At 52.4% G+C, this 26738-nt stretch overlaps 1 protein-coding gene across 1 annotated transcript in view; it reads right to left on the bottom strand.

The window, feature by feature from the left end:
* FAM178B (family with sequence similarity 178 member B) overlaps positions 1-26738 on the bottom strand; it is a 110936-nt gene that overhangs the window by 15843 nt on the left and 68355 nt on the right. Inside the window, exons 11-14 of the mRNA XM_054244524.2 lie at positions 26443-26619; positions 26136-26233; positions 10832-10919; positions 1801-1926 (exon numbers count right to left, since the gene is read on the bottom strand). Of these exons, the coding sequence (XP_054100499.1) occupies positions 1801-1926; positions 10832-10919; positions 26136-26233; positions 26443-26619 (489 nt within the window). The remainder of the gene's footprint in view (positions 1-1800; positions 1927-10831; positions 10920-26135; positions 26234-26442; positions 26620-26738) is intronic.

A 26738-nucleotide genomic window follows, 5' to 3' on the forward strand; every position in this document is an offset into this window, starting at 1 on the left:
CTGGTGAGTGGCCCATCTAACCTCTTTGAAGATGAAACATGCTCAGGCCTAATGAGGAGTCAGTCGGCTGGGGTGGGAGTGGAGCCCAGTCACCTGCCCCACCTGGCCCCTCCCAGTTAGAACAGCGCCCAGCCCAGGGGCCTGTTTCACACTGCTCTGCCCATGCACCCTCCTCTGCCCAGGGCTCCCTCACTTGGAGACAAAGGTGAAGGGGAGTGCAGCAGAATCTAAGGTGTTCTTGTGCTGCAGCAAAGGCCTTCTGAGAGCTGCCTGGGCCTCACCTGCCCCTCCACTGCCCTGGACCAGAGCACCCTACCCTTTTGGGGCTCTGCCTAGCTGCATAGTGCTTCCATGTTTTCAGGCCAAACAGGTCATTTCCAATATGGTGGCCGACCAGGGGGATGCTTTCAAACCTTCTTTAGGTGTGTGAGAACAGTCCTCAAAAGAAAGGGCACCCTCAGCCTGCTCACTGCCCCTCTTCCCCAGCTGCTGAAAGGACGTCTTCTGCCGCCTGGACAGCCTCTGAACTGCAGTGAGCCTGGCAGGAACCACGTCTCAGCTAGGTAAGGCCTGGGACTGGCCCCCTAAGTACCTGCAGGCCACGCTCTCCACTCACCCAGACATGAGCCTCTTTCCTCTCTCTTGCCACTCGCCTTCTTCTTCCTTCCCCAGTGCCCAGGCCTCCTGAGTCCTGCTCAGACAGACCACCCCAGGGCTGACCCCCACCTCCTTTCTAGAAGCCTCATAACCAGCCTATAAGCAGCTTCAGTTTCTGGGGAAATACTTGGCACAGGAGAAGGGGCATGCAGACAGCTCACGCTTTCCTGGGAGGCAGCAGCCTCATAAATGCACTAATATTAGGCACAACTGAAAGACAACCTTCCCCACATGTTCTGGGAGAGGAGCGTGTACCTGGGGATTAGCATATCTCCTTAATGGTTCATTTGCGTTAATTAATTAATTAATTATCTGATTTGCAGAGTGATGCCCAAAGGTTGGACTTCTGTATCATCAACATCCAGCCTCCGAATGAGTTTTTGGAATTACCACCTTCCCCAATTAAGATGATCCCTATCTCCATTCTTCATCCCAGAGTCCCCAGGGGCAGGAGAGTGCACCAAGGTTTAAGCCCTGCTCCTCAGGAAGCTGGGCCTGGGATGCCTATTCTGAAGCCCTCGTAGCCACCATCATCCCTGCTCTTATGTTCACCCAGGGACTCACAGTCCTCACTGTTACAAACTCCACAGTCTGCAGGCCCTGGGGCGCCCTGTTGCTCCTGACTCCCACCTAAGCTTGGCTTTCAGGAAAGCTGGGCAATGTCTGGAAAGTCAGTTAGGGAGAACTGGGGACAGGCCAAGGACTCAGCCTCATTGACAACCATAGTGAAAATGAACAGGGAGACTGGGCCAGCTCTGACTGCAGAAGGAGTGTCCTGCATGTCTAGACAACCTTGCACTTATCCTGATGTACTCCCATTCCCCTGCCAGCATTCAGCTCCTGCATCCTCCCTCAACTGTGCTGTAAGACTAACGGACAACCCCAGATTGACAGAAGGCACATGAGCATGGACAGGCGGACATCGGCCCCCGTACAAGGTGTCCCCTGCCCCTGTGGCACGGATAACAGCACAAACTATAGGAGAGATGCTGAGCACCTCCGCCCAACACAGGGAGGCAGCCTGTTGGCCTCTCCTTGGCATGGCTCTGGGGTTCTAGAAGGACCCACAGGCCATGCAATGTGGACAGCCCTACCTTTCCCTGCTACCTGTGGTGGTGGTGCAGGCAGGTGCCGGGTGCTTACCTTGTGGTCTAGCTCGGCACTGGCCTTTGGCTGTTGCTCCTGGCAGGGTGGCAAGGGCACAGAGTCCAGGTACTGCCTGAGAGATGATGGCCTCATGAGGCCCAGGAGCCGGCTGAGCAAGGACAGCTGGGGAGGAGAAGGGAGACTGTCACTCACACAGGGTGGAGGCTGAGAGCTGAGGTGCTCCCAGGACTTGGCCCGGACACCTCAGCTGTGGCAGTGGGTCAGAGCACTGGGTTCCGAGACCTGGGCCCCACTCTCCCTTACGAACTGTGACCTCTCAGATCCTAAGTGTTCTCATCTGTAAAGTGGACCCCACATACTTCCCAGGAGAGGAGGGACACCCACATATACCCAGCCCCCCCCACCACCCACACACACACCCACTCACCCACAGAGACCTATATACCCACTCATCCCCCACACAGACCCCACACCTACCCACTCACACACCCACTCATCCTCCCCACACCCAAACATAAACAGCCCTCTTACCCACCCACAGACCCACATCCACACCCACCCACCCCCAGCCACTCATCTCCCGCAGACCCACACCCCCTCCCACCCACCCTGTAGGCCCACCATCCCCCGCATCCCTGTCTTTTGGTTTAACCCTTCGCTGTGGCGGCTTGCAACACCATGAAGAAGAGAGACCACAGACTAAGTCCCCAACCATCCCTCACTGTGAGCAATGATCATGACCGTCTTCGTTCCACCTAGCCTGTGTCTTCAGCCCCTGCCTTCCACTCCCCTTCCTGCCCTTCTCCTTCCAGAGAATTTTAAAGCAAATACAAACATTGTATCATTTTACTCATAAAGAACTTCTACAGAAAAGATAAAGATTTCCCCCAATCTAATCCTAATACCATTTATTTCCTAACAAAATCATCGAGACTTCCTTATCATCATCCAACACCTGTGTTCAGTTTTTTCTGTCTCTAAAATGTCCTCTAACAGTTGGTCTGTTTGAAGGGAGATTCGCCAGAGGCCTACACAGTACATTTGGTTGACTATGTCACCTAATCTATTAGCTGCCCCGCCCCCAATTTAGTTTTTGAATACACTGCCCAACCCCTCTGAACAAATAGGCTCTGAACCCCTCTGGAGGGAATGTGACCTGTGTAAGTTCAGGTGTCTACAGTTAGCCACTCCTTCTGGCTCAGTCCATGCACCCAATTTGGGCAGCCTGGGCGCAGCCCCAGCAAGGACCGCCCAGCAGCCCTGAAGCTGACTCTTAGCTGGAGCAGAGGCAGGCAGGCTCCCAGCCCTTGGCCTCTGAGGCCACAGCAGCCGTTGGGGCAGAGTCAGGGTAGTTCACAGAGGCGCCATCTCTTTTAATGGCACAGGAGCAGGGTAGCCACGGGCTAGGAGCTTGAGCCCTGCAGCCCAGCCACCCACTTGAGCCTAGCCTGGCTGGCACACCTGGCTTCCTCCTGTGACTCACCCACCAACACCTGCTCAGCACCTCAGCTGGTTATGGGCTAAGACAGCCCACAAGAGCAGCTGGGCTGGGGGCTATGGGGCCTGACTCTGGAAGGCAGCCAGGGCTTCTCAGCCTAGTGTCTGATCCCTTTTGGAGGGGAGAGGAAGGTTCTGGGCGAAGAGAGGCACCATCTGGGGTTTCTCCCAAACCATAGCTGTGCCGCCTTGCTGAGGCTTCACAAGTCAGGATAGTTTCCAAAACAGCCCTGCCTGCTCAGGGCTCACAGCTGTGCAAGCACAGGGCCAGGCTCTGCAGCCCACGCCCCCAGCATGGACCTGGGACAGGCCTCGCCCGGCCCAGACCCCCTCTTCTACGGAGGCCTGGGTGGGGCTGGGCAGGGGCACACAGGACAGCACTCTTTCGGTGCTTGCTCTTGTGTTTTTCCTCTCACTCTTGAAAACAGCTTGACTGTAGTCAGCGCAGCAAGCTGCTGCCCCTGCAATCTGCCTGAGCCATTGCGCCTTCCGATTGTTTATCCCCTTTTGTTTCCATCTCTGGACGCTCCAGCCAGCCTCTCTCCCACACGCAACCCCTCTCCAGGATAAGGGCTTATTTGGGCCTCACGGGAATCAGTGGGGCTGGGCCAGGCCAGAACCCTCCCTACCCCTACTCCATTGCTGGCAGCTGGCTCTGCAAACACTCAGCCACTTAGGGCAGACACCTAGGGTGAGAAGCAGTGATCATTCAGGAAGACAGGCTTCCACCAGCCTTCTCAGGGATGGCGAAGAGGTGGTGAAGGCTGATTTCCAGAGAAGCAACTGGCCTCACAGTATGTTGCTCCTGGGTGCAAATCCTGGCTTCCTCCTCACCTAGGAGAGGATCTTAAGTGTCTGCAAAGACTCAAGTGGTCCCAATGACCTGCCTGCTGTTCTCTGGAGCTGGTGCCCTGCCCAGGTCTTCTGACCAGACATGGCACCTTCCTCTTTCTTCCTTCCAGCCGTTGCTCCAGGCCCACCTTCTCAGTGAGGCCCACATGCCCAAGCTCCCATCTGCCTGCCTCCCCCTACCCTGTCTCTGTTTATCTATCCAGAGTCTTGCTCTGTCACCAGGCTGGAGTGCAGTGGCATGATCTTGGATCTCTGCAACCTCCACCTCCTGGGCTCAAGCAATTCTCCTGCCTCAGCCTCCTGAACAGCTGAGATTACAGGAGCCCACCACCACATCTGTCTAATTTTTGTATTTTCAGTAGAGACAGGATTTCACCATGTTGGCCAGGCTGGTCTCGAACTCCTGACCTCAAGTGATCTACCCACCCTGGCCTCCCAAAGTGCTGGGATTACAGGAGTGAGCCACAGCACCTGGCCTCTTTGCAATTTACTTGCTTGTTATTTATCACCTATTCCCCCTCCCTTTCTAGAATGTAAGCTCTCTGAGGGCAGTTTTTTTTCACTGCAAAGTCTCCAGAACCTAGCACCATGCCTGGCACATGGTACATGTCTAATAAGTATTTGTCAAATGAATGAATGATTGAATGCATGATTGAATGAATAAATGAATAGCCAAGATTGCACCTAATAGCTGGGCGTGGTGGCTCACGCCTATAATCCCAGCACTTTGGGAGGCCGAGGCAGGTGGATCACGAGGTCAAGAGATCGAGACCATCCTGGTCAACATGGTGAAACCCCGTCTCTACTGAAAATACAGAAAATTAGCTGGGCATGGTGGCGCGTGCCTGTAGTCCCAGCTACTCAGGAGGCTGAGGCAGGAGAATTGCCTGAACCCAGGAGGCGGAGGTTGCAGTGAGCCGAGATCGCACCATTGCACTCCAGCCTGGATAACGAGAGCGAAACTCCATCTCAAAAAAAAAAAAAGACTGCAGCTAATGTTTTCTGAGTCGATGCAAACCTTTATCCCCCATGACTTACGTCACTTGAAGCCCATGTTTTCCAAACCTCAAACTGGAAGACATAGTTTGACCAGAGGTTTACTATGTTGCAAGAGATGCCCCAGGATAAGAAACAAATTCCTGATTTCCTCCCCAAACCTGCTCCACCTGCATCTTGCCTAGGGTAGGCAAAGGGCGTCTCCATCCTGCCAGCTACACAGACCTAGAGTCCTTGTCTCTGTTCTCTTGCATCGCACATCCCACTGTCTGTACTTGGGAAATGCACCTACACTCCGACCACTTCTCACTGCCCACACTGCTATTCCCCAGGCCAAACCACTGCCATCTCTTGCCAGGATTACTGCAATCACCTCCTTCCTCTCTGTTCCCAATAGTCTATTCTCAACACAACAGCCAGAGTAATGTTTAGAAGTTTTATAAACCAGATTTTGTTTCTTCTCTGCTCAAAACCTTCCAGGGGCTCCCCACTTCTGCACAAAAGTCAAAACCCTCAGGCTTGGGCGGTGGCTCAGGCCTGTAATCCCAGCACTTTGGGAGGCCGGGGTGGGTGGATCACCTGAGGTCAGGAGCTGGAGATCAGCCTGGCCAACATGGTGAAACCCCAGCTCTACTAAAAACACAAAAATTAGCCAGACATGGTGGTACACGCCTGTAATCCCAGCTACTTGGGAGGCTGAGGCGGAAGAATCACTGGAACCGGGGAGGTGGAAGTTGCAGTGAGTTGAGATTGCAACACTGCACTCCAGCCTGGCGACAGAGTGAGAGCCTGGCGACAGGTGGTGGGGGGAGTCAAAACACTTACCATGGCCTTGAGGCTCTGGCTAACCAAGCCTGCACTTGCCTGTGTGACCTCAACACTGTAAGTCCTGTCCTTCAAGTTCAGTTCTCCAGCATCTGCTTCTGCTCCTGCTCTCTGGGCCCTTAGCTACAGCTTGGGGGAGATACAGAGCTCAGACACTTGGGCATGAGGGACTCCTGCCCAGCAGTGCCCTGCAAATTGCTTTGCTGAGATCCACCCCCAGGTCCTCTCCTACACTAGTCAATTGTCAACCCCTGCACCCCCTTTTACAAATAATCGATTGACAGGCTTTATCCAGCACCTCTACACTGATGAAGGAAGGGAGGAATGACTCCTGTCCTCCTGTGTGTGAACTGGGACTAAAGCCCAAAGGCCAAGCAGGGCACTTCACCATGAAGTGGCAGGTGTGGTCCAGGATGTCCAGAGCTGAGGAGAGAGCTGGACAGACTACAGCAGTGCCCTGCAGTGGTCAAGGGCAGGACTTTAATCTTAGCTCTAGGCCAGGTACGGTGGCTCATCCCTATAATCTCAGCACTTTAGGAGGCTGAGGCGGATCACTGGAGCCCAGGAGTTCGTGACCAGCCTGGTCAACATGGCGAAACCCCACTCTACAAAAAATTGCCAGGTGTGGTGATATGCACCCATAGTCCCAGCTACTTGGGAGGCTGAGGTGGGAGGATCACCTGAACCAAGGGGGTTGAGGCTGCACCACTGCACTCCAGCCTGGGAAAGTGAGACCCTGCCTCAAAAATAAAATAATCCCAGCTGTATCACTTCCCTGTTGAGTGACCCTGGAAAGTTTCCCTATCTGTAAAATATGACAGTAAGTCTGAGGATCTAGGGCTGCTAGGAGGGGTAAGTACTGAGGACAGCAGCTGGGACACAGCTGTGCTGTGCACATGGGAGCTGCCACTATTGCGGGCTGGGGGTGACAGGTGGAAAGGAAGAAGAGGACCGGACACAGCCAGGGCTGTGTGCAGAGGGCAGGCGGGGCCTGTCAGGAGGGCTGAGGAGAACAGGCAGCATGGGCAAGCCCCGTGGAGGAAACATTGGGAAAGGGGCGTGTGGGCTGAGTGGGTGGTTGTGGGGACGACGTGGCCCTTTGAAGGAGTGTTTCATGAAGGTCTGACAGGCCAGACTGGAAAGGGGAGTGCCTGGCAGCCTGGAGACCTGGGAGGAGGTTGCGAGCAGTCTTGGGCTTGCAGTGGAGACGGGGAAGGAGCTCTAGGAAGGCCATGGGCAGGCCCCTGCAGGTCCTTCCTATCCCTCCAGTCGCCATCAATCTCTCACTCCCTTTCTCTTTTTTGCAGTACAAGCACTGACTCAGCCTCTAAGACCTGGCTCAGGTCTTCTCTAGCAGCCACTGCACTGTGCTTGGGCAGAGTTAGTCACTGTGGCCGTGGGTGACTTGCTCACCCCTCTCTTCTGAGGTCATCTGGTGCTGTCTCCCCAGTGCCAGTGCCTGGCACAGAGCCTGGCACTTGGGCTGCTCAGCTAGTGTCTAACAAAAACACAGGTGCATGGTGGGCACATGGCAGGTGGGCAGGTGGGCTGGACCTGGCTTGGCCCTGACAGGCTGCAAAACTCTGGTCCCTGGGGAGCCTGGGAGACCTGCCAGGCCAGGATCTCCCAAGGGGAGGCAGCGGCCACCCCGTGTACTTAAAGAAAAAAAAACAGGGTCTTGCTCTGTTACCCAGGCTGCAGTGTAGTGGAGCCATCATGGCTCACTGCAGCCTTGACCTCCAGAGCTCAAGCCATCTTCAGACCTCAGCATCCTCACCCTGAGTAGCCAGAACTAGAGGCACATGCTACCATTTCGAGCTAATTATTTACTTTTTGTAAAGAACTCCTGGGCTCAAGTGATCTTCCCACCTCAGCCTCTCAAAGTACTGAAATTACAGGCATGAGCCACTGGCCCCTGTGCCCCCATCCCTCACTTTTTTAAGAGAAGGTGTCTTGCTCTATGCTCAGGCTGCAGTGCAGTAGTGTGATGATAGCTCACTGTAGCCTCTAACTCTCAGGTCCAACAACCCAGCCCTTCTGCCATGACACTTCCCTTCTGCCACTCTGACCTCCACCAGAAAGGCAGCCCCACCAACCTCTCCTCACACTCTGCACAACTGCTGGCCAAGAAAAACAAAATGAAGCAAAATGCCAAGCCTTGAACTAGCCCTGACTCACTCTCCGGCCACCTGAGTCGCGTCCCCTCTGGCCTCCACTCTGCACTGGGCCTGTCCATCAGCCTTTGTCCCAGAGCCCTCCCAAGCGCCCCATCTTGTGCTCCCCCTGCCTCTAACTGCTGGATCCCTCTGTTCTTCCTTCCTCAGAGACCATCTGTGAAGTGACCTTAGTACCGGTCACCTCCTCGCTGCCCCTCCCAAGGTCTCAGCTTGTGGCACTTTCTTCCCATGCAGTCCAATGACCCACCTGGGTGCCTGTCCCTTCCACAAACATGCACTGCCTTCCCAGGGTGTGCCAGGCAGTGCCAAGGAGCAGCAGGGGGCAGAAACCATGTGTTCCCTGTTCTTCAGGGGCTTATGTTCTGCTTGGGAGTAGGGGGTAGAAAACACAGACGCTGAGGAAACAAATAGGAAAAGATCAGGGGGTGGCCACCAGGAATGACTTTAGGACAGGATGACAGCCAGTGCTGGGGCACTCTGGGTCAGGTGGTTAGGAAGGCCCCCTTGCAGAGGTGACATTTCTGCAGGAGTGGAAATGACAAGAAGTTCCAGCTCTACTAAGGCCTGGAGGAAGCATTCAAGGCAAAGTGGGCATCCGGGGCAAAAGCCAGGATGAAACTGCTCAACCCCACCTCTCTGAGCTCCCTCCTTGCAGTCACAGCATGTGGGACTCAGCCATATGGTCTACCTCAAACAGGGATTTGCCGGAACATTCTCTCAGCCCTCTGGGCAAGAGGTTATGCTGCCTCCGTGGACAGAGATCCACAGACTCTAACCAGAGCACTCCTAGCGTTGCTGAGCCAGAAGGGTCAGTTGTACCCAGCAGCTCTTCTCCCAGGATTCCAGAAAGATTCCTGAGGAGGTGAGGGTGTGCTCAACCTCCCTGCCATCCATCCTTAGGCTGCTGGTGACCCCTTCATCACCCCCTGAAGTGATATCCTCTGAGCTGCCAAGAGGCTGCAGTCAGAGCTTTTTGGAGAGAAGAGGAATGGGACAGGAAGGCAGAACTCTTAATGCCCTTGCTGCCCCAACAACACCTAACCCTGGGGACTGAAGGGACACCAGAGGGAGTAGTTTTAATTTAATAGTATTTGTTTTTACACTTTACTACAAAAAATAAAGCAGGCCGGGCACAGTGGCTCACACCTGTAATCCCAGCACTTTGGGAGGCCAAGGCGGGTGGATCACGAGGTAAAGAGATCGAGATCATCCTGGTCAACATGGTGAAACCCCGTCTCTACTAAAAATACAAAAAATTAGCTGGGCATGGTGGTGTGTGCCTGTAATCCCAGCTACTCACGAGGCTGAGGCAGAATTGCCTGAACCCAGGAGGCGGAGGTTGCGGTGAGCCGAGATCGCGCCATTGCACTCCAGCCTGAGTAACAAGAGCGAAGCTCCGTCTCAAAAAAAATAAAAAAAGAAAAAGAAAAAGAAATTGAGACCATCCTGGTCAACATGATGAAACCCCGTCTCTACTAAAATACAAAATTAGCTGGGCGTGGTGGTGCCTACTTGTAGTCCTAGCTACTGGGGAGGCTGAGGCAAGAGAATTGCTTGAACCCAGGTGGCGGAGGTTGCAGTGAGCCGAGATCATGCCACTGCACTCTAGCCTGGCGCCTACTCACAGAGCGAGACTCTGTCTCAAAAAAACAAAACAAACAAAAAAAAAAACAGAGGCTGGGGCATGGCAGGGGGGGCTTGTGTTTAATGAGCGTGGAGTTTCCATTCCAAAAGATGAAAGAGTTCTGGAGACAGACGGCGGTTTCAGCTGCACAACAGTGTGAATGCACTTGAGGCCCCTGAATTGTACACTTAGAAATGGCTGAAACTATGCTTAAGATTATGAAAAAATTAAAATGATGAATTTTACGTTAGGAAAATTTTACGGCATGTACCACCATGCCTAATTTTTTTTTGTATTTTTAGTAGAGACAGGATTTCACCATGTTGGCCAGGCTGGTCTTGAACTTCTGGCCTCAGGTGATCCACCTGCCTTGGCCTCCCAAAGTGCTGGGATTATAAGAATGAGCCACCATGCTATCTTTTTTTTTTTTGAGATGGAGTCTCACTCTGTTGCCAAGGCTGGAGTGCAGGGGTGTGATCACCGTGCACTGCAACCTGTCTCCTCAGTTCAAGTGATTCTCCTGCCTCAGCCTGCTGAGTAGCTGGGATTACAGGCATGTGCCACCATACCCAGCTAATTTTTATATTATTTTGCTACAATTTATTATTATTTTGAGACAGAGTTTTGCTCTTGTCACCCAGGCTGGAGTGCAATGGCACGATCTTGGCTCACTGCAACCCTGCGCCTCCCGGGTTCAAACAATTTTCCTGCCTCAGACTGCTGAGTAGCTGAGATTACAAGCACCCACCACCATGCTGAGCTAATTTTTGTATTTTTAGTTGGCCAGGTTGGTCTCAAACTCCTGACCTCAGGTAATCCTGCCTGCCTCAGCCTCCCAAAGTGCTGGGATTACAGGCATGAACCAACATACCCAGCCTTTACTACAATTTTTAAAAAAGACAGGCTCTTAGCTTACTGCTCCATCCTCAGTGTCTAGCACATGGTCGGCATGAAAGTGGTAATTCTTGATGAAAGAATATGAGTAGAGAGTTCAGAGCCAGCTTAGCTCTGGGGTCTGAGGTTCCTGGCCTTTGGGGAAAGCCTCCAGAGCCCATAGGCCGAGGCCTTCCTGCCCAGGCCTGAAGTAAACACTCACCTGGGTCTTCTCTTGCCAGAGAGGGAGCGTCTCCTGCTGGCCCAGCATTCGAGCAATGACCACAAGGCTGAGCTGGCTTCGAAGCTGCCTGGAGGAGAAGGAGTGATAGCCTGAGAGGGGGAGTGCTGGAAGCCAGGAAGCCAGAGGGGGGTAAAACACCCCTGAAGAGGGAATTTGGGGAAGCCACCCTCCATCTGGGGTACCTTGGCAAAGGGCTTTCTCCGTGGGTTTATAGCATTATGTGTATTCTAGGAGGAATGAAACATGATCAGAAAATTAAAAAGTAAGTCCATACAAAAACTAAAGTCCCTGGTAATTTCAGAGGCCCACAGAGCAGGGCTTTTCTTAGTTTTTTGTCCCCTCTGCCAATACATATCCGTGGATCCACAGAGGCAGGAGTGCTGAACTGCTTTTCTTTCTTTTTTTGTGTGTGACAGAGTTTCACTCTTGTTGCCCAGGCTGAAGAGCAGTGGTGCGATCTCAACTCTCTGCAACCTCTGCCTCCCAGGTACAGGCGATTCTCCTGTCAGCCTCCCAAGTAGCTCAGGTTACAGGCAGGCACCACCGTACCCAACTAATATTTTTTTTTAATTTAGTAAAGACAGGTTTCACCATCTTAGTCAGGTTGGTCACAAACTCCTGACCTCGGGTGATCCGCCCACATCAGCCTCTGAAAATGCTGGGATTACAGGCATGAGCCACTGTGCCTGACCTAATTTTTATAATTTTAGTAGAGACAGGGGTTCACCATCTTGGCCAGGGTGGTCTTGAACTCCTGACCTCATGATCCAGCCACCTCGACCTCCCAAAGTGCTGGGATTATGGCAACCCCAACTCTTAAAAAAAATACAAATGGCAAACTTCAGCTGCTGGAAGTCAGGATACTGGTGACCCTGGGATAGGGTGGAGGGCAGATTCTGATCATGTTTCATTTCTTGACCTGGTTGCTGGCTTCGTGTGCACTGGACTTGTGAAAATGCACTGAGCCATACACTGAACTGTCTTTGGTCTGTTTGTATACCGTAGTTCAATAAAATAATTAAGAAAAAAATTCAGGCCAGGCTTGTGGCTCACGCCATCTTATTCCATGGATAAGCCTGTAATACCAGCACTTTGGGACGATGAGGCAGGCAGATCACTTGAGGTCAGGAGTTCGAGACCAGCTTGGCCAACACGGTGAAACCTTGTCTCTACTAAAAATACAAAATAAGCTGGGTGTGGTGGTATGCACCTGTAACCCCAGCTACTTGGGAAGTGGAGGCAGGAGAATCGCTTGGACCCGGGAGGCAGAGAGGTTGCAGTGAGCTGAGATCGAGCCGCTGCACTTCAGCCAGGGTGACAGTGAGACTCCCTCAAAAAAAAAATCAGCTGGGAGATAGAATTGCTAGATATAGCAAATTAAAATATGCCCAGTTAAATGTGAATTTCAGGTAAGTGAAAATAATTTTTTTTATTTGAGAAGGAGTCTCACTCTGTCACCCAGGCTAATGTGCAGTGGCACGATCTTGGCTTACTGCAACCTCTGCCTCCTGGGTGCAAGCGATTCTCCTGCCTCAGCCTCCCAAGTAGCTGGGATCACAGGCATGTACCACCCCGCCTGGCTGAAAATATTTCTAGCATACGTTTGTCCCATGTGATATGTGCATTATATCTGGCAACCCTGGGAGGGATCAACCATTTCCCTCCATACCTGGCTGGTGAGACCTGATGTGAACCATCGTGGGCTGCCCTGACCCTGGCTCCCTTTAGTCTCAACCCCTTTCTGCACAGCACCATGGAGGACTCACTCAACCCTTTCCACTGGCCCACCCTACCCCAGCTAGAGCACTGAGAAAAGGCAGCCCCCATCCAGAGCTATAGGATGGTGAACAGAAGCCCTTCATCTGTGCTCTACTGCCCTGCAAGACTCCCACGAGTGCAGGCTACCCCCTGGCCCCACATCCAGAGCCCCAAGCTTCATTTTCTCCCCCCACCCCAACAGGCCTTTGCCTGTCAGACAGGGCCAGCTTTCCAACTGTTGCAGGAGCCCCAGAAGCAGCTGGGCCGGGAACACAGTGGGAGGTCAATGGCCCCTCTGAGCTGCTCCACTGTGAACTTGCAGCGAGTCAGAAGTCTTGCATCTGGGCTTCATTAATCCAAAACCCGAGGCCTGCAAGGGAGCTCATCTACTTGCAGAGGGCGGGGAGGACCGGCCTGGGGGTGAGGGGAGCAGGCAGGCTGGCAAAGCAGTGCTAGGGGTGGTTCCAGAAGGGAAGAGGCGGGCCTGGGTGGGTCAGGATGAGGCTGTCATCCAGAAACGAAGAAAAGCACCAGAAAAAGCACCAAGAGGGTGAATGGATGAAAAGAAACCCACATCTGAGTGGCAAGCCCCCCCTTGCTGTCCCAACCTGCCCACTGCCTTTCATCCCAACGGCCCATCCCGCCTTTTAAATTCAATCCTGCATTCTCAGTTCCCACTGGGACACAGCAAGGAGGGATGAGACCACTTTTTAATTTTACAGACTGAGAACTTATTCCATGGAGGAAAAAAAGAAAAACCTCACCCAACACCACCCAAACTGTGCAGGGGGTAAGCAGAGGGGCTGGCCGAGGCTGGCTGTGGGCTCTCCCACCCACAAAAGGGGCCTGATCCCACCTGGCAAGCCCTCCCAGGAACTACAACCAGGTGCAGAGGAGGCTGCAGAAGCCATGGGAGCCATCCCAGCCACTGTCATATAAGGCAACAGGCTCCAGCCTCAGCGGGCACCAGCCAGGCCAGGCCAGCCTCTGCCTCCACCCTGTCCCCCTCCACCCACCACGGGCCTCCACAAGACCAGGACACTGGATTAGCACTCAGAGGAGCCGAAGGCATTGAGACATTCAGAAATGACTTTTCCAAATCCACAGCAGAGTCGGAAGTGGAATGCTGGCGCTCTGCTTCCCAGCTTCCACAAGGGGCACCCAGGAAGGCAAAGGAAGTGACCACGTGGGCCCGCTGGGATGTTGGGAGGTGACAGAGGCCAGCACAGCCCCTCTGGAGCCCCCTGTCTTCACTCCTTGGGAGGGGAACTGGGCCCTGCCAAGACTGAACTGCCCTAAAAAGGCTGTCAGGCACCTGGCCAAAGGCATGAATTGCCTTTTCCAGTCTCCAGGGCAGCTCAGGAAGCAACGGCAGTGGCCTTTTCCACCATGGCAATGCTGCCTGACACTCTGCCTCAGGGTGTCTGCCTGGCTTACACCCCAGGCCTCTCGTCCATCAGGCCACCTGTCAGCCACCTGCTTGGCACTCCTTCCCCAGACTCTTCCATTGCACACTCGCCTAATGCCCTGGTGCGAAGAAACAGGCTCTGGGCTTAGAGGCTGGTGTGTCCCTCCTGGGGGTCTGTAAGCCCATGGCCAGCAGACTCTCTGGGCATCCACAGACCCGTCTGAGCACACAGCGTGGACAGGAGGAGACGGCAGCACATAGCCAGCCACAGACGCAGATAAGTGGACCACCACAGGGCAACATGGGGGTCCCATCTATAACCATGCACACTGATGTGCAAGAGTCCCACAAACCAAGTGTTGAGCCAAGGAAGCCAGACCCGAGGGAGAATGTTCTGCATGGTTCCATGTGTATACATGTTTAAAAACAGGGAAAATTGGGCTAGGCACAGTGGCTCACATCTATAATCCCAGCACTTTGGGAAGCTGAGGCAGGAGGATCATTTAAGGCCAGGAATTCGAGGCCATCTGGGCAACACAGGGAGACCCTGTCTCTCAAAAACCAACCAACCAAACAAAACAGGTAAAATGAACCCAAGTGATGGAAGCCTCGAAAGTGACTACCTCTGCAGGAGGGAATGCCTGGAAGGGGCCTGAGGGAGCTTCTGGGGAGCAGTGGAGTGGACGTTCTGTCCCATGGTCAAGTGGTACACGGATCTCTTTTGCAAAGGGCACGAAGTGTCCACCTATGATATGTATCCTTCCATTCGTGCATATAAGTAAATGAAAAGGTACACATGGACAATCACGCCAACTTCCATTCTCCTTATCTCCCTCTTTGTATGATGATAAAAATCACAGAAGCCCAGTCTTAGAAAACAAGTTGAATGTCACCTAATCTAACTTCTGCACAGTTACCCATTTTAATTATCTTTGCCACACTCCCAACAAGTGTTCGCTTCAGCAAAGGAACTGCAGTGTCAGCCAAGACAGCCCTAATTCATTTACTGGACTAACCAAAGGAAATTGTTTCCACATTTTGCCGAAACCTGCCCTTCTGGGACTTCCACTCAGCTTCTGGATCCCATCCTCTGGGGCCTCTGGGAGGGAGCTCTCCACCAGGATAGGTATTCCGAGCACTTGGAAGAAGTTGCTGCATTCCCATGGCTACCCCTTCCTGCAGGCGCCACAGCCCCCGCTTCCCATCTTCTGGCATCTTTTTTTGTATTTTGGTTTGGGTCTTCTGAGGGCCCCCCAGGGGTTGTCAATGTCCCCTTTCAAGTAAGACACTTGGAGTTGAAGCTGATGTTCATTTTCTTGGCAGCCCCACAGCACAACGCTGTTAACAGACTGAGCCCACAGTCTTTTCTTCACACTTCTTGCTGTCAAATCCCATTTCCCAGATCCTGTTCTTAACTGTGCAGCTGGGCCTCTCTTTTCAGCTCAGTCCATCATTACGGTCTGTTGAGATCTTCTGGGATCTTCAGTCTGCTGTCAGCTGTATTCGTGTCATCTGTGAATCTGACCATTGTTCCATTAATAGCCTCATCTAAAACACTGGGCCTGCCCTCTCCAACCTGTGAGTGGAGACAGAACTCCAGGTGGCCGCAGGCTCTGCCTTCTGGGCACACTCTGATGGCCAGCAGCACCTTTTGATGATGAGCCCGCTTCATTCTATCCTCGTTCAGCTGCATTCCTTCATGCTGAACCCAGGCTATGATGACGGTTTCTACCAAATGCCCAGGAAACCTACCTACAGGCACTGCACAGTCCTCTATGTAGTATGATTCTGGCTGACCTGTGGAAAAGTAAGTGAAGTTTGCCTGGTATGATTTATTCTTAGGACTCCTGGAAACCAGTGTTTCCTTTTCAATGTATGTGCTCTCAAGCCATCCCCTGGAGAATGACAACGAGCACACCAAGCCTGCACATCAAGCACCACTGCCCCCATCTCCTGCAAGCCTTCCACCTCCCAAAGTCCCCATGGAGCCATGGCCCCATCTGCATGTGTCCCAGCAGCAGTGAGGCAGCCTCAGCTGCACAGTGAGGTCGGTCATGCAATCTCCCACCCTCTCTTAGGCTTTAAGCCCCTTCAACGGCCAATATTTGATTCCAGATAAAAAACTGTTCTCCTTGACAAAGACGACAGAAGCAAAACAGGAGTTACATAGTGTTGCTCTCTCTGCATCAGGGCTAACATTTTACTGTCAGCCCCAAACCGCACTCCTTGGTTCAAAAATAACTCCACGGGAACTCCTTGTACGGCCTTTGGCATTTCTCAACAAAACTCCCACTGGTCCGTGCCGTTTGTCCGGTTGCCTTACTTTGTACCTTCTTTCCAAACCTGAGACCATGCACAAGCTGTGAGGGGAGCCCCTGTAGCCCTTAATACCTCCCTCCTTTTCCTTACTGGATTCCTTTGTAATACACATTCAAAGTTTTAGTGCAAGATCTCCCAATCCACCTGAGGCATCTCTCTTCTTAGAATCTTTTTTTTTTTTTTTTTTGAGACGGAGTCTTGGTGTGCTGCCCAGGCTGGAGTGCAGCAGCACAATCTCAGCTCTCTACCACAACCTCCACCTCCTGGGTTCAAGCGATTCTCCTGCCTCAACCTCCTGAGTAGCTGGGATTACAGGCATGTGCCACCACAACCAACTGATTTTTGTATTTTTAGTACAGACGGGTTTCACCATGTTGGCCAGGCTGGTCTCAAACTCCTGACCTCAAGTGATCCACCTGCCTTGGCCTCCCAAAGTACTGGGATTACAGCTGTGAGCCACAGCACCCAGTCCTAGAATCTGCTTTTTTTTTTTTTTTCTTTTTGATGGGCCTGCTTGATGGGCCTGCAACAGGGGCTGCTCGAAGAGGAGATGTCTTGGCCTGAGCCTAGTCTTGAGGCTGAAGAGATGTGAACCAGGCAGCGGAGGAGGATGGGAAGAGGCCTCTCCAGGAGGAGGAGACAGATGCAGAAAAAGCTTAGAGGCAAGTGATCCTCTTGAGTTGGGGTGGTGGCCAAGTTCCAGGATGCAGCAAAAGCATGGAAGCCTGCAGGATGCAGGGTGCACCAAGGCCCCCCACCCCAGGCTGGGCTGTGGCATTTCACCCTGAGGGGAAAAGTCTGAAGGATTTTAAGCACATCAGCGATGTTAGTACATGAGCATCTGAAGGAAGGTCACACTCCCGGATGGCGCGGGGTGGAGCTAGTGGAAAGAGCCTGGAAAGACACGGTGTGATGCTCCGATGGAAACTCAAGGGTATTGGAGGAAGAGCTGCACTGAGACAGCAGCAGGGAGGGTGAGGAGGAGGGATGAGCACTATGGGAGACTGGGGAGCTCTGGGGCACCACATCTGTCCATAAGACTCCAGGTCTGGGCAGTGGGTAGGCGGGGGTGCCACTCGTGGAGCCATGGAAGACAGCGAAAGGGTCCTCCTGGGAAGGTGGTAGCTCCTGTTTCCCACATGCTGAATCCCAGACATTCGCCACACAGATTGATGCTCAGCAGAAAAGTCCAGCCACAGGTATTCATTAGGGAGCCGCTAGCATATGCCCGCAGTTGAGGCCTGGGAAACGGATAAGATGGTGTCTCAGGCTGACCTCCCTAGAAAGTAGGCTCTGAAATGACTATCAGTATGCAGGGAATTTATGCGGGAGACAGACAGACAAAGGAAGCCGGGCTGCCACGCATTCGCAGTGAAGGCCTCAGCCGACCCCGTGAGGACTCCAGAGCTGGCAAGGTCCTTCAGAGACGTCCTCAGCTAAGGCAACAGGGAAGACCTTCGTGACCCAGCATTGGGCTGCTGCCAGGAAAGGGGCCCAGCCCTGATAAGGTGACCACCTTTGGCAGAAGCGACTCCTGGCATGGGCTGGCAGGGCAACACCCTCAGCAGTGGGGAGAGCGCCTCAGTCCTGGAGCAGGGCAGGCTAGGGGCATCCAACACCGACTCCATGGGCCTGCGCCACAAGAGAAAGGGAGCTGGGGTGGAATCCTGAGGCTCACCAAGACTCCAGGGCTGGTGGGGGAGGGGCATCGCTGAGGGCAGCTGAGGAAGCCAGGAGGGGTTGGGAAGCCCAGGAAGGAAGTTCTGGCTGCTTGTCCGGAAGGGCCCAAGGAATCCCTGGTGATGCAGCAGCGTGGCTGGCGTACCTGTTGCCACAGGTGGTGTCTCCTCAGCTCCTGGCCCTTCGGGTCACTCAGACATCCTACCCTGCTCCTGAGACGGAGCAGCGTCCTCCCCAGCCACGTCCCCTTCCTGGCGATCGCAGCCTGTCTGACTGCCGCCCATCTTCTGGCTGCTGTCTGCCTCCTGCCCAGCCCAGGCTCCAGACAGGACCTTCATCTTGCCTCTTGTTCCTCTAGATTTGGTGCCCTTCTGAAATCTCCAGGTAGACTGGGCCTTGGCTGTCTCCTTCAAGAACATTTTGGCCTTACCCGCCCCCGGTGAGAACTCTCTACGATGCTCTGAGCTCTGAAGAATTCCACCTTCCCAAGGGTGGGCAAGACTCATCCAAAAGTGAGTGAGCAGTGGGGGAGGAAGCCTGGAGCTGCGGCAGAAGCGTGAGGGAGACGTGGGTGGAGATGGAATGGCTGTTTTAAGATGGGAGACACAAGAACACCTTTACTTGCTGCAGAGAAAGCTGGTGAACAAAAAGCAAACAGTACAAGAAGGGGTGACTGCAGAAGTTTCTGGGAGAGGCAGGACTGCTGGGATCCAGAATTAAGGGTGCGGTGCAGCAGGGAGGTGAGAACTGTGAGTGCACTGCGTTTGTGTGGTGGGGGTGGCTGTTGGCTGGGAGTGCAGAGGCCTCAGCAGCAGGAAGCATGGAATCTTCAGAGGTCCCCAGGAGGCTGGCCAGGAACTCCCAGTGGCTCCAGGCTGCCTGAAGGGGTCAGGGGCCGAGGTGGGGACAAGGGACATACATGGGGCATCACTCTGTTTAGCTGTGCAGTTTCAGGTCTGAGAGCAGGCAGGCAGGGAGTCCACAGTGGAGAAGGGTCCAGGAACCGACCTAGGGCCTGGCAGTAATGAGGGGAGTAGGGAAGGGGAGAGCCCACTGGCCCCACAGTGAGGACAGTGAACGAGAGTGGGAGGGAAACGAGGAGGGCTTCGAGGGAGGCCACAGTGCATCTGTGCCTGTCCCTGCTCTTATCTCTGGTACACAAGGACCTGACGAGTGTGAGGCTGCTCTTTCCCTAGCTGCCTTCATTTCCACTCCATCAGTCAGTTCTTCCTTGGCTGGCTGCTCCAGATATAAGAATGCTCAGAGGATCCTGGGGTGCTCCAGAATTCATGGGAAGATGGAGAACCTGGCTGAGGGACGTGGGGCAGCAGGGTCCCTGCCCAGAAGAGCCTGTGAGGACTTCTGTCCCTGAGTCCTCTCCTTGGGAGCATCCAAGTGGTTTGGCCTGGGTCTTGCTCCCAGAGGTGGAACAAAGGAGTGCCTGACTCCCAGCTTCTGTGCTGGGAGGGAGGCGTGAGGAAGATGCTTCCCCAACACAGGAAGGAAGCCCACACCCCCTGCAAACCTCAATGTATTCCCATCACAGGAACAGAGATCAGAAGAGAGCCAAACGTTGGCTTCTACTCATTCACTAAATGTTTACTCAGCGCCCGCGATATTCTAGTCCCTGCTCTGTTCTGGTGCTGGGGATGCAGTTGTAGGAGAGATGGAGGGAGCCCTCCCGCTCAGGGAGCTCACTCTCTCATGGGAAGGGCCAGGTCACAATTCACTTCTGGTCCTGGTAGTAGAAAAAAATGAAGAAAAGGGAGGTTCTGCAGAGCCTTGAGGTGGGAACACATTTGGAAAAAGGATCAGGTGAAGCCTCTCTGAGGCGATGACATGGGCAGAGACCATCATGATGGGAATGTGGGAGTCTCCTACCAACAGTGGGCATGCGGGAGCGTGGGCATCAAGACACGAGTGCCCAGTGCACCCCAGGGACAGGGAGGAGAAGAGCGGAGGGCAAGGCCACACTGCAAGGGGGCCTTAGTGGCCACCTCACCTCAGACTCCAGGTTCCTTCTAAGATGATGCAAAGTCTTGGAAGATTCTAGAGTAGGAAGTGACTCAATTGCTTATGACAGCTCTTTTATGCTTCAATGTTTTAGGTGTTATCATGATGTTGTAATTATGTTTTAAAATACCCACCAAGGGCTGGGCACTGTGGCTCATGCCTGTGACCTCATCACTTTGGGAGGATCACTTGAGCCCAGGGGTCTAAGACCAGGCTAGGCAACATAGGGAGACTCTGTCTTTACAAAAATTTAAAGAATCAGCTGGGTGGGGTGGTGCACGTCTGTAGTCCCAGCTACTCGGGAGGCTGAGGCAGGAGGATCACTTAAGCTCAGGAGGTTGAAGCTACAGTGAGCCTCAATGGTGTTACTGCACTCTGGCGTGGGCGGCAGAGATTGTCTCTAACAATTTTTAGAGACACCTACTGAATAAAATAAGAAGTCTTATCTGACCAGGCGAGGTGGCTCAAGCCTGTAATCCCAGCACTTTGGGAGGCCAAGGCGGGTGGATCACAAGGTCAAGAGATCGAGACCATCCTGGTCAACATGGTGAAACCCCATCTCTACTAAAAATACAAAAAAATTAGCTGGGCATAGTGGCGTGTGCCTGTAATCCCAGCTACTCAGGAGGCTGAGGCAGAAGAATTGCCTGAACCCAGGAGGCGGAGGTTGCGGTGAGCTGAGATGGCACCATTGCACTCCAGCCTGGGTAACAAGAGCAAAACTCCGTCTCAAAAAAAAGAAGTCTTATCATTTGCTTCACAATGATCTAGGGCAGGGGTGCCGGGCAGTGGGTGAAGGAAGGAGGAGTCTCCATGGCTGTGTCTGCTGAGATAGAAAATGGGTGCCTGGAGTCCATTTTACTATCCTCTCAACATTTGTATATGTCTTAAAATTATCTATAACCTTTTTTTTTTTTTTTTTTTTTTTTTAGATGAAGTCTCCCTCTGTCTCCCAGGCTGGAGTGCAATGGCACAATCTCAACTCACTGCAACTTCCACCTCCCGGGTTCAAGCAATTCTCCTGTCTCACCCTCCTGAGCAGCTGAGACTACAGGTGCACACCACCAGGCCCGGATAATTTTTTATTGTATTTTTAGTAGAGATGGGTTTTCACCATGTCGGCCAGGCTGGTCTCGAACTCCTGACCTTAAGTGACCCACCCACCTTGACCTCCCAAAGTGCTGGGATTACAGGCATGAGCCACTGTACTTGACCAACAGAACTTTAAGAACTTATTAAATAGAAGTGATTTTGGCTATTTGTTAAGAACTGGGTGTAGGGGTAACAGCAGGAACTGGGAAGCTGACAGGGTCTTTAGAAAGGGGAAACAAGCCCAAGGCGACCAAAGCCACCCCTAATAACCTCACATCCAAAGATGACTTTTCTTTTCCCCTAACAACAGAACTAGCATCACACTTTATATATGGCTTCAAAGCCTTTTCTCCATTCAGCTTTATCTCATTAACTTTCTCATTTTCCTTTGATGTCATTTTTAGGTTCTATAAAATACCATGGGAGAACTGCACTGGTGGTGGGGCACTGAGGCAGTTTCCAGTTCCTAACACGACATCACTACGCCAAACATCCTCGTCAATGAAACTTCACTTGCTATCTAGTTCCCCGGAAAACAATCTAGTTTTTCGAAGGGTTTGCACATTTTATCATCATTTGCTTGATTTTGCCAAATTGGCCTCCAGAGAGACCACTGACTGCACCTTGTGAGCAGGGAAGCATATGTGTTTCCTCACATCCTGCCAACACGGGGCATGGCACTGACCTTTCAGATCCATTCCTGTCCGCCAGGCAAAGAACTCTATGTCATTGTCGGGGCTAGTTTTGAGAGCCATGTTAAGCAGGCTTCCTCCATTCCTCTATCTGACCAGGCAGTTCGCATGAGCTGGCTTCATCTGCCCTTCTGCTTTGAAGCAGCACATACAGGATGTTTAATCAACAGCCGCAGGCAGTGAAGGAAGAGGGTCCCCGGAGCCTGGGACATCAGCTTTCAGTGATGTGCGAGCCGCTGTGGGAGCCCTGAACAGAAGCAGGGATGGCATGCTGCTCTTCCCAGAGCTGCCTGAGCTGCCCTAGTGGGGCCACCTCCCAAGGTGGATTTCCCTTCAAGAACCTTCTCTTCCCCTTGGCTCTGTTTCGGTGGTCTGCCTTAGTATTCACTGTCATGTTCATGGTTGGGCCCAGCTCTTCCTTAAATCTGCAGTGCATCCATGAAGTCTTGAGCGCTGAGGCAGGGGCTGCAGGAGTACTGCACCAGTGTCAGCGGGAGCTCTTCCTTTGTGCTTAACCAGTCAGTCGAGTAGACAAAGAGTGTGACAGCCCCTCGTACAACAATCTGCCCTTCTTCGTGGGGTCAGTCTGGGCACAAAGCCCAGTGGGGCAGCCACCAGTAAAGGCAGCCAGCAAGCTCTGTGGCCGCCACGGGGAGCACAGTGGGGGCTCACTGAAAACCCACAGTGAGTACAACGCGGCAGGAAAAAGGAATCAGGAGCTCTTTACAACCCAATCAGGGATGACGGCCAAAACATACCCTGAAATGCAAAGACGGTGCGAGAACGGCGGATACGTGCACACGCGCACAGAGGCTGGCGACCTGCCAGGTGGCTCTGGCTCAGCGGAAGGGGCACATTTTCAACATCAAATTTGAAAGGAGTACTTTCAAAAGGGCACTCCTTGGTACCTTCTGAATTTTGTTCTATTTGCTTTTGTCTATTGAGAAAAGTAAAAATGCAATCAACAACACTGATCCCAATAAAGCGCCCTCCTTCCTAGTAAAGCTCTTGGCACAAAGCATCACCCTGCTGGCCTGGCTGCCTGAAAGGCAGGTGCAGGATGTTGTTTCATTCATTCCTTGGCATTTAAAGGGCAATTGCCACGGGCCCTGGAGCTACAGACAGATTCCACAGAAGACACTGATTCATGAAATCAGTTTAACATGGCTAACAGAGAGCGAAGTCATAAACTTAGGATATGGAGAAGGTAGCTTCAAATCTGTCTTGAAAGGATGAATCATTAAGACCAAAAAATCAGGCATGGTGGCTCACACCTGTGATCCCAGCACTTTGGGAGGATCAAGTGGGAGAATCACTTTAGTCCAGTGGTTCAGCTTGAACAACATAGGGAGACTTTGTATGAAAAAATTAAAAACTAGATGGTGTGGTGGCATGTGTTTGTAGTTCTAGCTACTAAGGAGGTTGAGGCAGGAGGATTGCTTGATCCCAAGAGGTCGAGACTGCAGTGAGCCATGATGGTGCCACTGCACTCCGGCTGGGTGATAGAGCAAGACCCTGTCTCAAAAAAACAAAACAAAACAAAAGACAAAAAAATTGATGTTGGGTCCACTGGCTCTTTGGGGATGGAAAAAAAAGTTAGATCCTTATCTCATACGGAGGACAAACAGATTACAGATGGGATTAAGAGCTGAAAGAAACAAAGTTATGCAATCCTGAAAGAAAATAAACCACACTATTTTTATGGTCTTGGTGGGAACCCTTCCTCTTCCAAACAGAAAAACTAAATCACACAAAAATCCCAATCAATTCTCTGTATTATCCATATCCTGTGAATCTAAATCTGTTCTAAAATAAAACATGTATTGAAAAAGTAAAAAAAAAAAAATTCTAGTTCACTGATACCATACATAAAGATTTAAAATGGACAATTTATAACCTTCAGAGAAAACACATTGTAACATAATAAGCAACATGAAGATCAATACAGTTGTTAAGAAGATAAATTACCTGATAGAAACATGGGTAAGAAATACCAAAAGGTAGTTTACAGTAAGAGAAACACAAAAGTCCAATAAATACATGAAAAGATACTCAATTTCAGGCCTGGCGGTGACTCAAGCCTGTAATCCCAGCACTCTGGGAGGCCAAGGTGGGTGGATCATGAGGTCAAGAGAACAAGACCATTCTGGTCAACATGGTGAAACCCCGTCTCTACTAAAAATAAAAAAATTAGCTGGGCATGGTAGGGCGTGCCCGTAATCCCAGCCACTCAGGAGGCTGAGGCTGGAGAATTGCTTGAACCCAGGAGGCGGAGGTTGCAGTGAGCCGAGATTGTGCCATTGCACTCCAGCCTGGGTAACAAGAGCGAAACTCCGTCTCAAAAAAAAAAAAAAAAGATACTCAATTTCATTGGCAATCAGGGAAATGAAAATTAGAACCATGGGATACCATTTTCTACTCATTACATTGACTAAAACTCAAAAACAAAACTGAGAATATGTAGCATTAATGAGAATGCAGAAAAATATGCATTTTCATACCCATTTGGTGGTATTACTAATAGGTCCAGCTTAACATACTTTAGGGTTGCAATTTCACTGCAAGGAATTTATCCCATAGAAATATCTGCCCAGATGCCGAAGGCTCAAAATAGTCCCTGGAAGAATGTCCGGTATTAGTAGATGATAGTGGCGCACACACTAGGGAAATACTATGCAGGTATGAAAAAGAGTGAGGTTTATTGTGTGTGTGAGAGAGAGAAAAAGAAAACAACACAAACACCATGGCCTGGATGGAGCAAATGAGAAACTGCTGGACGAGGGGGGCTGGGGGCCAGCCTAAGAATTTGGACCTGGCCCTGCAGGCAGTGGGGAGCAGGGCAAGACAGAGACGTGATCATCACAGGAACCCACAGAGCAGACAGACTTTGGGGAACAGGAAGAAACAGAACGCCCCCAACCCCCTCCAGGTGAGCTAGTGAGATGAAAGCAGGAAAGGAGGTGACTGATTTACATAACCCAGACATGGTCCTGGCTGTCATGGAGTTGGATTTAGGGTTTAGGATATAGAAGGCACAAAGGATGGTATTTAGGAATGAAGGGGGTAATTTCTGGCTGGTGCAGTGGGGTAGATGGACAGTTTGGGAAGAACAGGGAATCAGGAGGCAGGGTCAGCCTCTCCATCCCATGAAGAAATCCCAGACTGCTGGGGTACAGGCAGCTTCCCGCACTGAGGCCTGTGGAGTCCCCTGACAGAGCTTCCAGAAGTTCCATTCTTTCAGAGAGAGGGTAAAACCTGCCTTCTCTGAACTGCACAGGCTGCGTCTCTGCCAGCCAGATTCCCAGGAAAGAGAAAAAGAGATGGGACTCCCCACTCAGCACTGAAATGGAGGCCAGGACAACCGAAGGTGACTTACTCGGTCAACAAGCAGAGCCTCTGTCAGGCTGGGCCCTGGGGTGTGAGGCGATTCAAACTCCAAGCCTGCTCCCAGAGGCCACCCTCTGAGCATTGCAGGGGAAGGGGTCCCAGTGGAGGGTAATGCAGAGGTATCTGCCAAAGGTGAAGGGTGGGAAGCATCATTATAGTCGTGAGGAGCTGCAAAGGGACGGGCCCAGAAAAAGAAGGGAAAAGGGAGAGAGAAGAGGGAGATGAAGGGATGGGAGTGGTCTGCTCCTGGGATGGGCAGGCAATTCTCTAAGACTGTGGCCAAAAGTGGAAGAAGAAAGGTGGAGAGAGGAGAAGGGCCAGACCCAGCCAGCGCGCCTTAGCTCCTCCTGGGCTGAGTTTCTTTACTCACTTCATTGATTGGAAAAGAATTTACAGAGCACCAAACAGCATGCCAGGCACTGTTCTAGATCTGGACGATATGACAGTGACCCTGACAAGGCAGCTGCTCTGGTGGTGACAACTTTGAAGACAGCCAGAGCCATAAACAAGGAAACTAACAGTAACATAATTGCTGGCAGAGGTAAATGCTAGGCAGAAAAGAAAATGGAAGGATGAATTCAGAGTGTGGGAGCGGAGCGGAAGTGGGGTGGTCAGGGGACAAAATTGGGCTGAGGTCTGAATAACAAGAAGGAGCTGAAGACTTAGGAGGGAGCCCCAAACAAAGGAGGGCGGGGCACTGCAGGCAGGAGCTAACTGCAGAAGGCAATTGTTTTGCTAATAAGACCATGTTAAGAAAATTAGGCTTTTTTTCATTTGTAAAGAATCATTAGTGAGTTTTATTTTTAGTTCTCCCTCCTGGGGATTAGAAATTGGGCGGGGGCGGTTTGTTGGGGCTGAGGGGGAGGATTCTGGATCCCTGCAAGACCCTGAAGAGATGAGTGTGAGAGGGAGGTGGCGGAGGAGCTGTACGCACCTGCTCCGAGAGGTCACATCCGGGAAGAACTGCACGAGGGCCAGCAGGTTGTGGTGGTGGTCGGACACCCAGCTCAGGACGCAGCACAGTTCCTGGAGCTGCAGGTGAGGGGCACCCCGTGGGCTGCAGGAGGACGCCACCTTCCCTTTTGCCCTCGCCACCCAGCCCGCACAGCACAGGGGAGTAAGTGGTATTCCGGGGCATTCCGATGACCTCCAGGCAGTGCCATCCCCACTCAGGGCACCCTAGGGGCTGCCTCAGTCCCTAGTGACAAAGCTGTATGAGGACCAGCCTCTGGGTGTGGTACCTTTCCTGGCCACTCCTGGATGTTCTCCAAGAGCAGAAACAGAAGCTGCTGGAGGTCGGTCTTGGGCAGCAGGCAGAGCCCCACATCCAGGCCGGTGCGGCACAGCAGCTCAATCAGGTCCATGAGGTTCTCATCAGTGTAGGCCCCCGGCTGGGCCTGGGCACATAGCGACAGAAACTGGAGAGAAGGAGAAGAGGGCAGGGGTGGCCAGGGCATGGGGGAAGAAGAGAGGACATCGAGGACCTGGGAGACACTTGGGCAGGAGGGACGGCGCTGTGAGCCTGAGGCCATGTTGG

Source organism: Callithrix jacchus, chromosome 14, assembly GCF_049354715.1.
Source record: "Callithrix jacchus isolate 240 chromosome 14, calJac240_pri, whole genome shotgun sequence".
NCBI lineage: Eukaryota > Metazoa > Chordata > Mammalia > Primates > Cebidae > Callithrix > Callithrix jacchus.